Source organism: Lissotriton vulgaris, chromosome 11 (genome assembly GCF_964263255.1).
Source record: "Lissotriton vulgaris chromosome 11, aLisVul1.2, whole genome shotgun sequence".
In the NCBI taxonomy this organism is placed as follows: domain Eukaryota; kingdom Metazoa; phylum Chordata; class Amphibia; order Caudata; family Salamandridae; genus Lissotriton; species Lissotriton vulgaris.
In genome coordinates this window covers 1,036,848,255-1,036,863,887 of record NC_141699.1, presented here as the reverse complement: position 1 = coordinate 1,036,863,887, position 15,633 = coordinate 1,036,848,255, and the positions used below count along the sequence as shown (strand labels likewise).

General features: G+C 39.5%; 1 protein-coding gene across 1 annotated transcript in view; it reads right to left on the bottom strand.

Moving 5' to 3' along the window:
* CCDC39 (coiled-coil domain 39 molecular ruler complex subunit) overlaps positions 1-15,633 on the bottom strand; it is a 164,574-nt gene that overhangs the window by 107,429 nt on the left and 41,512 nt on the right. Inside the window, exons 5-8 of the mRNA XM_086944364.1 lie at positions 13,715-13,807; positions 13,500-13,628; positions 4,947-5,138; positions 1,469-1,572 (exon numbers count right to left, since the gene is read on the bottom strand). Coding sequence (XP_086800490.1) covers positions 1,469-1,572; positions 4,947-5,138; positions 13,500-13,628; positions 13,715-13,807 — 518 coding nt within the window. The remainder of the gene's footprint in view (positions 1-1,468; positions 1,573-4,946; positions 5,139-13,499; positions 13,629-13,714; positions 13,808-15,633) is intronic.

The window sequence follows — 15,633 nt, the reverse complement described above, 5'->3', positions numbered from 1 at the left end:
TAGAGAAAAAAATGTGGCCCTAAAAAAAATCTGCTGTAATACTGTGCCTGGAGTGGTAAAAGGCGTTGCCATTTTTCAACTTGGCACTAGTTAATCGCATTCTAAAAGACTTCACTGTAAAAACGGCAAAAGGTTTTGTCATTTCTAGCTCGCTGTTGATGGCACAGTGCTAATTATATGCTTAAAAACTAAGCCAGAAAAACAGACCTTAGAGGTGGGCAGAGTGTCAGTGGTGTTACTGGGTGTTCCCTACAAAGGAGTAGCTCTCCATCAAAATGTAGGAATTACCCAGAGTTCTATGCTTTCTTTTTTGTAAAATTTATGTGGCGCTCTAAGCCTGAAAGGGAATTGTCTTGACTTATAATGGCACCTCCTTCGAGTCTGGAAAAAGCTATACCGCTCTGAAGAGCTCTAATAAGAACGAAACAGGAGTTGTTCTTATTCATTCCAGGCTGGCATGGATGGTATTTTACCAATACAAAGATGCAATACTGTGCCTGGAATGGTAAAAGGCTTTGCCATTTTCAGCTTAGTAAGGATGGAACTAGCTAAACTCATGCTTAAAACACTTTGCTGTAAAAATGGCAAAAGCATTGTCACTGTCTAGCTGGTTGGATGGCACTGTGCTAATCCTATGCTTAAAAATCTTACTAGAAAAACAGACATTTGAGGTCAGCAGATTCAGAGTATTGGTGGTGTTATGTGTATAAGCATATTGATTGGCACCCAAGCCTATCTGAGTGACAAGCCCGCCATCTTTGTAAACTCTTGACACACACACAACCAGAACATTATCAGACTGGAGACGAGAAGGCGAAGAATGGATAGGGCTAGACAACTGACTTTCTCTATCTGTGCAGCAAAGATCTGGAACAACAGCCTCTTATCCATCAACACCACTGTGGTAATCAAATAACAGAGTAAAGGTGGACCCAAAGAGGTATGAGTAAGTATGAAGTTTTATTTCCATTGACATATCACAAGCAACGTTGGGGAAGACTGCCTCGGGGGCATACACTCTAGATTCAAATCTAAACATCCTATGACAGAACTTTATGCAGAATACAATGTCAAATACCTTCCACAGGTACGTAAGAATTTGTAAGCCAATAACAACCACCCACACCCTTCCTCAATTTAGGAAAGAGATGAAGCTACACCTATTAAAAGTACACAACAGTGTGATACAAAAAAGTCAACATTCCCTCTCATAACCCAGCACACCTCACCTAGATTCACTCTCATACTGTATCTCCTTCCCCATGCACAGTACTCTGGTGCCTTTTGACTGTGTTTGCGATATATAAATACATGCCAGAGACATGCATTTCACTTAAAGGTACATGCTCTACCGGGTCATGATTAACGACTGCAGCAATTAGATGATAGTGAAACTGTGATATTGAGTTCTTAAAGCAAGTACTTGATGGGTTTAAATAAATAACTGTGAAATGTGCTGCTTGAGTACCTTTGTTTCTTGTCCTGGGTTTCTTTCTTCAGGTTTGCTACTTGTAGTCTAATGGATTCCAAGTCTCTGGCTGTTCGATCCACAGTAGCTTTTAATGAATCCAGCTAATCAGCAGTGAAACAAAATAAAAAGTTATGCATTATTGTCTGTTTTTCCCATCTGTTTTCTCAATTTCTGAACTCAAAACTGCTTACTTCACCCATATAAAAATCAATAGTGAACAATATCTCACGGATTTTAACCTCCACGACCTAGCCACAAACCAGGCAAAGTCCAATGACTTCATCCTTCCAGGGTTCCATCATTTCAAATCGCCCTGGGCAGGTAAGTAAAATCCTTATGTATTTTTTCACATGGGTAAGCAGCGGCAACCAGATAGGGGTTAACCCTTTTGGTGCGGGGGTAATTCCCTCAAGGTGCGGGGAGGGGGCGGGGGTGAGCACGGCACCGCAGTGCTCGTGACGAGAACAGCTCGTCATGAGTCACAGTGGAGCTGTGCTCATGACGAGCTAGTCTCATCATAACACCGCCCACTGATTAATTAGCCCGCACAGGCGGGGAATCAATCGCGCGTGGGCAGAGCGCAGCCGTTATGACGAGCCCAGCTCGTCATAAGCACAGCTCCATTGTGACTCATGACGAGCTGGGCTCCTCATGAGCACCGAAGGTGTGAAACAACTTTTGGGATTATGAATCTCTTAGATTTACATTATTTAGGAATGCAAATCCGGCACATGTGAAAGCCTCAAGAAACTTGCAATTGCTCTGCTAGCTGCCATTTGAGCAATTTAACGTCAGTTATTAATTTTGCTTCTTCATTTCAGAATATCAGAGCTTTAAGCATACCATCCACAACAAATATGAAAAAAGTTCACTGCATCAAGTAAAGCATTTTGATCATAAGAAGGCACATTGTCATAGATATAGTCCACCAAGATATAGTGAGGATTGTTTATGGTCAAGCAGCTATTAAAATGACATGTCACTCCCAATATAAGATTCATCAGCGTCACAAAGACTTGGGACCAGATGTACAAAGAATGGAGTCAGTAAAAGTCGTTTCAAAAGTGCGCACCAACTTTTACTGAATCCATTTTGTTTTTGTAAACTGACCAATGTGCTAATAGGTCGATTTGCAAAAACCCAATTCGTAGAGGTTTGCAATTCATCCTATATCATATATATTAATTGCGACCCACTAGGAATCGCTTCCATCACAGGTAAAGGTAGCTTGCTGGGGTCAGCATACAACCATGTGTGTGACTGCTTTTAAATAAAGCAATTAAAAAAAAATGTTTTATAAATAAACCCTGGCTACATTAAAAAAAAAATGAAATGTTCAACTAACATTTTTAAGACTAGGCAGTAGTCCATGGGAAACTGCCTAGTCTTAAAAATTGTTTTTTTAACATTTACTTGGGGATGAGGTCCTTTACAGGCCCAATCCTGCTTGCGAATGCTTTACACCTACCTTTCAGTAGTCGGTTAAGACTCTGGGCCTATTTACGGTGTTGGTCGGAAATCCTCCGACCGACATGGTAGGCTTAATGTTCAACTGCTGTATTATGAAGACGGCAGTCGGAGTTTTAACCGCTGCCGAATCAGACATGGTTCAAGAAGCCCATCGACCAGTGGGAAAGACCTCAAAATCCCTTAAGGACGGCGCTTCCGCCATTGGGGATTATGATGTTCGCCTTTCTGACATGGATTGGCTGTCCGAAACGGACTTTGGGGGCCCCTAGCAGGGCCCCCTTCCTCCCGACCCTCCGTATTTGGCCCCGATGGGCACCTATGGTGTCCCCCTAAACATCGCTGCACTGTGTGGCAGGCACGGTGCAGGGTTTTTGAAAAAATAAAGCTTGTGCTCGTACAATTTAAGTCTGCTGCACAAGCTCCCATTGAACACTGGAAGGGGGCTGTGTGCGAATGCTAAAAGGCTTGATACATCTGGCCCCTCTTTCTCAAAAACAAGATTAATTTCCTGGATGCAAGAGCTTATATAAATGTTCAGTCTTTCACCAGAACCATCATTGGACAATATGGGGCACCGACTGCAAAAATAGACTGTTCTGCAGGAGAGCTTACAGAATTGACAACTTTTGAACCTGGGACCAATAAGATAGTTAACAATGATACTTCCTTCACGGTGGCAGACGTGAATGGACTCCAAGGCTATAATGAAGCTTTTTGTGTTTTAAGTCTACATAGAGAAACTTTTCCTTCTTCTGACTTGGTGTTTCTGGTAGGAGGTGTAGTTCTCTGGGCAGACTGTGCACATTAAAAACTATCTAAGATTTACTGAGTGATTGTATTCAATTGGTGCTCTTCTGGTCCTGGTACTAATCTTGATTTGTTAGGCTCATCTGCGATTTTTTTTTTAATTATTGGTGGAAATCAAATCATGGATTTCGGTAGTGTGCTAGGCAGGGAGATCAACTTCTCTTCAAACGTTCCCTTGCTAACCCCAATACTCTAAACTGTAATTTGTGAAACGCTCATAGACTCTGTTGAAGCATATTAGGATCTTGATGGAGATAATGTGGTGAAAGGCACAATGTTTAACTTTCAAACCCCAAATTGAAGATTTGAAAATAAAATTCTTACATTTTTCCCCAGACACTTGTAGTCTAAACTCAGTAGTTAGCGACTATGGACTAAGAACCTATTGATCAGACTGAATCTCCTTCTTTGCAACGAAGCTCTTTTAGGAAATGGTCTAGCGAAAGTCTTGAAACAAGATGCAGAAAATTACAGACAGAAAAGTGGCTGAAGTAGGGTGTCAGTGTACGAGTGTTTGGTTATAACAATCTGAGAAGTGCCAGACAACATACCAGAGACCGAAAAACTGTTTTCCTGGTGTTTCCCCTTGTGCCAGTTGCAGTTAAATCCAAGCAATGAAGCATGCATCCACCAAAGCTTCTCAACTACTAGAAATCCTGAAGATTAAGTAAATTATGACACAAAAACTGGATTGAAAAGTAACAGTGACAATGATGAACCAACTAGAGTTGAGCTTTCTCCTGGGAAGATCTGCTCCCTCACCCCTATAATTTAGTTTAGTTGACTTTTTCCGACATTTCAATGCAGCAGCTTATTGCTTTCCAAAGCCAAAATGCCCAATGCCACTCAACTTCTTCCCTTTTCAGTGATATCGCCATAACAGAAATATGAAAATGTTTCAGAGAAACCACGCAAGGTTCGGGCATTCTTCAATTCTTAAATGAGCAGGTGCTGGAAGATCATCCCATAAGAAGTGGCTATGTTGTTAGCGATTTCTTGGCGATTGGGAGCACTTATATGCAATGTACTTTTAGGATGACTAGTAGGAAAGACGAGGAGATTGCCAGAAAATGCTGGACACCCATGAAAACATGCAGGGAATCGGCATGCCCAAATGAAGCAATGTCCAATGCATGTCAATGGAAGAGAAGTCCAATATAATATTGCTTTAGTTTTCGGTATAATTTTTCTTACTTACCTCGGCATGTAGACGACTTCGGTTGGCTTCCTGGTCTTGATAATCAAGCCGAAGTCTAGTTGCCTGACGTTCTTTAACAGCGATTTTCTTTTCGTATTCCACATTATTGTCAACCTCGCTCTTCAGAAACTGGATGCGTTCGTTAACCAGCATCTCTTTTTCTCTGAGGTCCTGCTTTACCTGGGCTAGAAGCTAACAAGATTAAAACAATGCATAAGTTTAGCATTGCCCCATTTAAAGTCAATTGAGCAATTTACAACATAAATAAAGAGGTTACTTCTTCTGTCTTTTTTAATGGACTTTTTAATTTTATAACAAACTGATACATTTAAAATTATAGATAATTTGCAATTGTTTTAATCACATTTGGATTAAATGTAAAAAGAGTACTCAAGTTCTGTATTAAAAGATGGAGACTCCCCTAAACTCTACGTCTATAGCTTTTCAACAGGTTGAATCTATTCTGTGTTATCATGGTATTGAAGCTGGGTACACCCATGTAAAACTATTCATACTACAGTAAGTATTGTCTGACACTCGTTAATTTAATATCTAAGCTTTTTAAACAAACCTATAATGCATTTTATCCTGCTAATTCGGGCAATCTAATTTTGTACTGATTCTGTGACTAAGCTTATTTTTTTAACCAGCTTATAAAAATAAATAAAACTAATTTCAACAGTTATTGCCTATGTGATACGTATTTAGTAGGCATATTTCTACACTTGATGCTGCAAGGCCACACCAACATACTTCATGCAAATCATTGGCACACATCCTTTTGAAGTTACGTATTCAGAGGCTATAGTTATTCCTTGACTTTTGAAAGACTACACCATCGCAGTCTTTGCTACATCAATCTGAAACTTTATAAAACTGAGCCAATTGTATTAGCAGTATGCTTTTATGCTAGGCAGAAACAATCAATGAATCAGAAGTTATCACCTATATGTACCACTGTAGATGACTTTAATGGCAACACAGCATAGTTAAAAACAATCTAACTTTGCATCATATCACTCTCAGACCCACCGAAACCCCAAATAACAAGCACATTGTGGGGTTCCGGCAACTACTGAATTCTTTCATAGGCTTTATGACTTCCCTAGAAATGAGCACAAATTACTCAGAATCGCACATGATGGTCTTAGGGCCCAGAAATAAATACCAAAGAAAATGCTTTGGAAAGGGAATAGAACTAACTAGGGTGCCCACTTTTTCCTACCTGGGGCTACTCTTTGATGAAAGGGGTTCACTGGCCCTGCTGAGTCTAGAGCAATAGGGGTAGTGTTTGCTTTTACAAAAAAGGTTTGGGGCCGAACCCGTACCGGCGGTATATCAAACAAAATGCATCTCTATTGAAAGTTACAGGAGTGACATATCGGGATATAAGGGATTTACAGAGCAGCAGACAATAGAAAGCTAATTTCTAAGGAGGTTACTGTTGATACTTCAAACTGTAGCTACCTATATAGTCCATAAAGGGTTGGGATGGAGCACATCTCTGATATGAAGGCCCTTGCCCATTTGACAAGGTGGAACAGAATCTGGTTTAATGCAAAACTGGGGTTGAATCAGGCAATCATTAGAGACTGTCTACTCTTGGAGAGGGGTAATAATATTCCATGGCTTAATTATATTAAGATCCGAATTGAGAAGTTGGGTCGTTCAAACCTATTTGGGCTCCCAGAAGGGATAACCAATAAAGAGCTGCCCTGGATAAAGAAACATTTCCTCTTGGTTGCATATGCCCATAGAGAAAATAGAGAACTTTACAAACCCTTATTAAGGGCGTATATTCTTTTAAAATCATGTCCTACAGCAGAGCCTCCTTGAAAACCATGCAATCAAAAATAGCCAATAAGGAGGAAACATCCAACTTTGCCAGAAATGCTTCACTTTCAATAATAGAGATGGCTTCAAAAGGTTACTCTCTGACATCCAAGGATTGATGTCACATGGCTATGTCAAGCTGACACCGATTAAAACAGAATTCATACCAATTGACAATAATACCAGAGAATCTCGGAAGCAGGGCTTAGTCTCTGAAATAAATTAAACCACAATTTACCACTAATGGAAAATCTCCTGCCTTACCAACTACCACCACTCCTTCAAAACCCATGATGACAAAAAAACACAACCCAGCTTGGAATCAACCAAACAGAATCAAGCTGTACTTCTCTGAAGTGGATTTCAGAACCGTCGTCCAAGCCATGGTTGTGTCCAACCTGGCAAATGGGAAAGCATTGTGATCTCTATGCCACCATGGCCCTACTGCAAACATTGTTAGTTGGGTAAACTGAGGAAAACATCCCATCATACCTCTCCCACCTTGTGGACCAACATACTCCAACATTGCATCATCTTCAGGGTCTGTTGCAGCATCCAAAATATTGCCATGCTGCAAGCCAGGAATTGCAAAAAAGAAATTAAACTCATGGTGGCAAGCCTTCTCCTATAAAGCACTGATGGCCTGCAAAAGCATCCATTCGCACATCATGCATGCGTCATCACTTGTGCAGGTTTGAAAAGAGCTGGAGCATATCACCTCATGGAGCACCTCATTTCTCAAAAATAAGGAGCCTACAAATGCAGCTTACAGGGGACCTAACGTAGTAGAATCGCGAACCTCCCCGCGTCTGCTTAAAGTCCAATATTTCAACTTGTTTATCAATATCCTTGTTAAGTTCTGCCAACCTCTATGCACACTATATAAATTCCAACACATTACTTACATACTGATTATGTTAGCATGCGTTTTACTTGTCAAGGGAAAGTAAGCCAACCAGAAGAAAATGGATTGCGATAATCTATCAGGTATCAGGATTGGCAGGTGCAGGGCAAAATAAAATGTAAACTCAATAAAGCAACCACAGCTAGACCAAAATAAATTAAGTGAAGTATGTCGGAGTCATTCTGGATAATTACATTTGGTACTAAATGAGCGGTACAAATGATTATAAAATTGCTGTAATTCATCCGTTAGCACATATCCAATTTTCTACATAACATCACGTCACTATAAAATATCATGATACAAGTACTTTGTTTCAAACCTTGTGGATTTTGAACAAGCTATATTCCAGCCCAGTTAGTGCTGCACAAGGTAAAGTATTTTGTCAAATCAAATTTCCAATACTCACCATTGGTTACCATCTGCACATGTACATGTCTCAAGGACACGCCACATGCGGCACTAATTTATATGTGTCTATGCAAAGTATCTGGGTCATGGAAATCTAAATGGACATTTGATGTTATATAGAAAACGGGATATGAGCTAACATAGAAAATATAGTCTCCTGATGCATTAAGATGCAATAACTATTATTTTAGTACTGACAGGATTGTCTTGACCCAGCTGTACATAGATGTAAACATAGATTTGTGTATGACATAGAAAATACAGAAACTTGTTCCACTAATGGTGTGCACTTAGGACACCACGTTAACGTGCATTTGGAAATGACTGTAAATGCCAGACATTTGGCTTTGATGTAATATCTGTTTTTAACTAAAACTCCTTCTATTCAGGATATGTTACTATGAAGTTACAAGTGGTGCAAGGGTATAGGCCCTCGCATGACAAGCCTATCTAGAACTGATATATAGGAATAACAAGAGGGTAGACTATAATATTAAAAGATCATAATAATCAGGATTGACAAACATCGCAATAGCACAGTAGTAGACACCTACACCTATGCCTCTCCATTTCCTTTTTAGACAATAGGTAAAACATTATTACCACTTTACACACCATGTGAAAACATACCATGAATTGCGGATTTTGGGACAGCAAACAATTGCAAGTTGATAGTGACTGCCATGGGTAAGGATCCCTGGTATTCTAGACCAGGGGCAGTGTGGGTAACTTTACTGAAATTCCAATCTACAAAAGCTCTCTCCTTGATTTTAATTGTATATACAAGTTTTATTATGAGGAGTTCAAGAGACATTACTTTTTTTTTTTAAGATCTTTATCTTTTACAAGACTCACAAAAGAGGTAGGTCATTGCTATCACTGTATACTAATTGTGTATTGGAATATAATTGTTGTACAAATAGGTATGTTTTATTATATACAAAGAGCATGTTTGTAATACAATGAACAAATATAGAAGTGTACATGAAAAAATACTTTTAGTGACCATTGCTGTTGTCATATATGGCATGAAGCCCTTGTAAATACAATGAAAGGTGATTTCTGTTTTACAGGAATTGGATGGTTGTAGCCATTTTTAACGTATTAAATATATTGTATTATGTTAAACAGCCCTGAAGGCATTCCTTAGTGGAACAAAATGTGTTGGCGGGCAGTAGAGTTTAAACAACTAGCTGTAACCTATTTGCAGTCTTGGCACATCAATATTTGCTTCCATACCGAATTGTCCCTGCGACTGGGTTTTCTGCCAATCCACTAACCACTTTATGTTAATTTGTTCATTGTATGCATTCCCTAAATCATGGCTTTTACGCCCTCTTAAGAGAGCGAGATCTCTTAAGTTGCATCAAGAGGGCTTGATTTTCCTAGAAAGCTTGGAGTCCCCAACGATTTGCTTTGCTGTTCTTAATTTTGTTACCCAGGCACTGATTATAAGGAAAGATATGTATCATGAATTCATACGTTTGATTGCTGGGTTTTAGGAGCTGTTATTTAATATTGAACACTTGATTTTACTGCTTTTACTGTATTGTGGCATTTCTAATTGTTTTAAATGTCAGCTTTTATAGTCTCACATTTGACCGAATAAAGATATTTATTGATTGACACGTCAATATTGTGAGAGAAAACTGAAAATTGGGAAAACAAAGAATGCTTATTTGATGGAATGGACTTTTGTTCAAGAACTCTTATTCTCAATTTACTTCAGCTCGTGCATTTCTAATCATTAAGCAATTGTGTTGCATCCCTGCCCATGTCTTAGACAGCCCCAGTATAGCAAGGAGTATTGCGGCTAATTCTCGTATGGAAAAGCACCAAAGTGTTTTCTTTAACCAATGTAAACTATTAGAGTGTGAAAAAATGTGTGTCTTAGCTGCTCCTTGTTATTTTACCCTGGATAAAGTCAACAAGTGATAGGAAAGGTACCTGGGATGTGGACGGTAAAGGCATTGTAATGTATTGTTAAAGAAGTGAGTTTTCAACACTTTCCTAAATGGTGCTCCAGATCCAGATGTTCCAGATCTTGGGCATATAGATGGAAAGGCCTGCTGCCTTGCTTTTCTTCTTTTTTTTGTGACACTTTTTAGTCCGCAGTTTGATGGTGTCCTGGCTGCGGGGTTGCTGAGAACCACCAGAGATATTGAGCTGGTCTGCAAGAGAAGCGGGGGTGCTGGTTGTGATGGCTTTGTAAATGATGGTGCTCATTTTGAGGCTGAAGCAGGTTTCCAAGGATGGCCAATGGTGCTGTGTCAGGGTGGGGGTGGTATGATCACAATGCTTCAAGCCCTGGCTAGGTTTTACTGTGGCATGTTGGAAGCCATTGAGGGGGCCAGTGTTGAGTCTGGGAGACCATGGAGCAAGGCATTACCACCATCCATATGCAAGAGTATAAGGGCTTGAACAGGACTTCTGAAGTCGCTTTCTGGAAAAACTGTTTCATTTTATTTAGAAGAGAGAGCTGGTACCAGGCTGTTTGTGTTTTCTTTATCACAGAAGTAGTGGTAAACTTCAGGGGCTATGCTTACCTTAAAGGCTTTAGTTAGGTCATAATTTGTCTGAACCTAGGGGTGGGCAACACCCCTTCAGACCACAGGAATCAGCCTAATATAACATATGTAGGTAGCCGGTTGTGGCAGTATAAGACAATAATATAATAAGTCTCCAGTCAGTGAAACATTTGTAGTAGGATGTCTCTGTTTTTTGGCAGTGTGTTCCTTGTGGGTGAGGTTGGTGTCCAGGATTAATCGCAGGGACTTGGCAATTGGTGAAATTATGGGTTCGAAGCCATCAATGATCATGTAATTGAGCCAGGTTTATACTGTTTCTTGTTTGTTGTTCTTGGCAAATAACAGGGATTCTGTCTTGGCTGGGTTAAACTTCAGGTAAGTCCTGGACATCTAGGTCTGGATGAAGTTCAGACAGTGCATGAGGCATTGGATGTCTGAAGAAGAGGAGGAGACTTTCATGTAGAGGTGTATATCATATGTATATTGATGAATCGTGGTGCTGTTATCTGTGAGTATCTCACCAAGCAATTCCATGTAGAGGTTGAAAGTGGCAGAGGATAGTATGGAAACCTAAAGGCCTCCGCAGACTATTGGGATATTTTGAGATTGGGAAGTGTCTATGTGAACAAACTGGTGTCGCTTGGAAAGTTAGGAGGAGCACCGGGAAGGACATTGCCAGTGAATCCCATTTAAGAATCCAGGGTGCGTATAAGAGTGATCTGATCGACCTTGTCACAGGCAGTTGAGGGGGCAATCAATATCAGAAGGCAGGAGTCATCTTCAACTGTGGTCAAGAGGGCATTACATACTATGTGTAATACAGTCATCTCCCTGCTGCAGGGTGATTTGGAACCGGGCTGGTAGTTGTGAGGATGATGGTTAGAATGCATTTGATCTTGTATATGGACATAAACTCTTTTTTCAATGATCTTGCCAATAAATGGTAGGTGTGTGTCAGACCTGCAGTCGGCGAGGCCATCACGGTCTAGTGTAAGTTTCTTTAGTAGTGGGAAGATATGGCCTGTCTTGACAGCTTCTGGGAAGATGCCCCGTAGGAAGAAATGTATTGATAATGGTAGGTGGTGGTGAGAAATTGTCCCCAGAGAGAACTTTGATGAAGGAATAGGGTAAGACATCATCTTCATAGGATGTGGCTTGGAGGGAGTGGAGTATGTCAGCGGGATCTGCATAAGACAGGGCTTTGAAAGCTGACCCTTTGCGGGATTCCAGGGGACAGGAAGGGTGTGAGGAAAGAAGGAAGCTTTGAGTTGCTGATGTGCTGTCAGATCTTCTGTGTTTTTTTCAACGAAGAAGAGATGGATGGCATTGAACTTTTCTATACACTTAATAATAAGGGGTCTGGCGTTCTCAATCGTTAAATTTTCTTCCATTTTCTATGATTTCTCAATCTTCTTCAACTCAGTTTTATTTGCATCACTGGTAGGTTCACAGAATTAAGTTATTCTTATATTACTCTTTCATTATGATATTGTAACTCTGAATGTTTATGAAATTTCACTTCCCACTAGGCTATTTATTCAAATAAATACCCACTTTTAATCACTTCTTAGTTACTAGAAAATAGCTGATTGGATTTCATGAATGTACTTGTGGCTCGCAGTTAGTTTACCAATGCATGTACACACACCAGTGAGATCCCTGTGGTGAAACCTCATCTAACTGTATTTTTTTTTTAGATGAAAATGAGTGTGCATTCCTTTTTTAGGCCATGCTTGCCTGGTATTCTGCTACCCAGGGAAAGTGATAAAGCAGACTTAATATAATTTGGTGTGTGCTGCAAACCGGAAAAGAAACTGCGTTTGGCTTCCTCAGCCGGCCTCCTGGTAGTGCCCTTCCAATTTTATGTGTTATGCAATAAACCCCCTGCACATTGACAAAGCTAGGAAGAAGAGGGTGTGCGTTCACAATGGCAAGGGGTGGAAAACTTCAAATCTTCAAACTAATAAAGTTAATGGGTCTCAGGCTGTGTTTCAAAATAAGTAAATCCTCAAATGATAGAAAAGTGCTTTGCTTGTCTCCCAGCATCTCCCCATAATGTCAAGTGATCCGGTGCTTCCCAGCTAAGCTCGCACTGTATAAATATCTACACATACAAACATACACATATATTGGAAACACAGCTTTGTACACTGAGGTACAAGGCAAAAAATCATAAGTAACTTAAAGGACAGATCTGCTACTAATGTCCACATCCAGAGCTGGGCAACATGACAGATAGCTTTGCAGACACAGGATTTTGTATACAGTGACCTTCGCCATTCTGCCCAGCTTAAATAGCGATTAACTATATGAGAGAAGAAGGAAAGGCCTTCCATATGGGAATTTTGTTTGTTTTAATGTTTACTGTCATTTTATTGAACTATGTGATGTATTTATTTGTAATACTTATGTTTTCAATAAGGTAATTTTATGAGTAAACAATTTTATTTCTACTTGCTAAGCATTCTTCACATGCAGGTTTCATGTGGAGACTTCAGCTTACTTTTAAACATTTAGAAAGGGTAGGATGCAGCTAAATATATTGAAATACAAAATTTAATAAACCATAATTGCTGCCTCTATTTCACAGAAGTATCAAGAATAAAGACCAGTTTGGTTTTTATTCCCTCTTACTTTGTGAAATACATGAAAATAATATCTGTGTGCAGCCTTGTTGCTTCTAACAACAGTTTTTGGGTCACACATAATTTAACATGTGTACCTCCATTTGAAAAGGCCTTCTAAAACTGTAAATGCTTTCATCAGACTTCAGTAAAACTCAACACTGCCCACTCTCCCAAGCACAGTCTAACTTGGTCTGACAAGAGAGCTCTACGAGCAGTCTCTACCAGTTCCTAAAAAGGACAAACTGCTAACCAAGGCATGGTTATCAATCTCCTGGTCCCGCTTCTGCATCTGCTGGATTGTGCCTTCCCACTGCCGGATCAGTTGTTGTCGCTCAAGGTGGGCCCGGCGAAACGTCTCAGCTGCTATATCCAGTTCCACCTGCAGAGGACAACACACCACATTATTCATTTGTGTACCTGGTTAAAGGTAATGCTTTACAGAGAACTCCATGTCTGTGTACTCACTTGGGCTGAGATTGTTTCAGTGAGTTCGTTGTCCAGTAGTTTTCGTTTGTGATTAGCTTCTGTCGTCATCTTTTCTATTTGTAGCGATAGTGTCTGGGAAAATGTTAATTTATAAATCATTGAAAGTAAACAAATTCTTTTTATAAAAGAGACATTCTCTATTTGATATGCATTTTACTACTACATAAGTAATTTTATGCTTAATTAATTGGCCATAAATGAAACCGCATTTAAGGTGGCGAAATGAGCCACAATACATAAATGTTTTAAAGGTTCTATACTCACTCAATCACCTTAACAAGTATTGGCAAAGCACTTAGGTCTGGCGTTATTTAGATTTCCAATTGAATACACATCTATTTCATTTAAAAAAATGAAATATAGAAGATAAAATGTTGAACAGGGACCCTTCTTGCTTTAGTATCTATTCAATATTTTCTCAATGAAATTTACAAAACATACCAATAATTGCTGATTGGGGATTCGCGGGGCAAAGGGAACATGACTTAAAATGCTTTCCAAATTGCACTGAAACAATATAATGGTATTGACATGTAATTCCTTGGTGACTATATTGAAAATCATACACAGGTGTAAACGTCTGCAAAAGAAACTTGTTAAGATTATAAAGCTGTATAAATGGTGGGGATTTGGGACCTGGCTCCTTCATGGGAATTGTCTTTGTGGAACAGAATAGAAATATATTTATGAAGAACTGCATTCACCCCAAAAGACATCTTGGTGCCATGAAAACAACAAAAAAATTTACTATTTTGGCAAACACAGATTGCGGTAGAAAGAAAGAAGAATGTTTTCTTTATTCAGTTAAATATATAACCATAAATGATATAAAACATGCTAAAAACACAGTAAAAACCAATACGAAAATGAAAACAAGACTCCTAATACAAAATATATAAAAAGCAAGTCAAACTATTATCAAAAAACATTTTAAAATACACAATAGATAAGAAACAAGCCAACCGGTTTACAGGTACCAGATTATCCAATGTTCACCGGTTCCAATAAAAACAAAAAACTATTTTAGGAACATCAGAAGCTTATGACCAGGCACCTCGAATTTTTACCACACTGCTCAAAAAGTGTCCTATACATACACATATGCGAGCGTTCCCAAACAACGAAAGGAAGAGCATGGCCAGTCTCACTTGATTAAATGTACCCTGCTTCATAATTGGGCCCAAATACTTTTTCCTTGGCGCAGTCTTAAAACTGCAAACCATAACGACATGCAGCATCGACTGCCCTGAGGAACCAAAACACCCACAGGGGTCTAAGCAGCCACTTGCCACCTATCCTTTAGAAAACCAACTAGTGGGAGAAACGCATTCATCTTAAACCTGGATGAAAGATGTTGATGATAAATGTTGTTCACCAAGGTTAGGCAAGGCTCCTGAGATCTAACTGTCTAGATCAGGCAATAAGCCCGAACCAACGGTTTTCAAAACACTATATCTTAACCGTTAACCGATAACCACATTAGAACATTTTGCTTAACCCACTGGGAGTCATCTTTAGTGGTCTCTTGTGGGTGCGTAAAAAGATTGGGACGACCCGAGGTTAAGAATGCAGACTTTAAATAATTCAACCACGGGATAGCCTTATGTTGTCTAAGGAAAGGAAATCCCAGATGATCATTCTATTCAATATGGGTTCACTCTTATACCAGATAGAAATACAACTTAATAAAGGCTGAGGTTTGAGAAGGTCTGAGATATACCTAATACTAAGTTATTCATGGACCGCAAATGTGGAATACCCAGAAGCAGCCTGAGGAACTTGTTTTCTTCCCACTGTATCAGGTCACAATCCCGATACCCCAGAGGTTACAGATCACAGTACTTGCCCAATGTTTAGCAGAACAAAAATAAAATTCAAGGCATTCCTTAGAGACATAT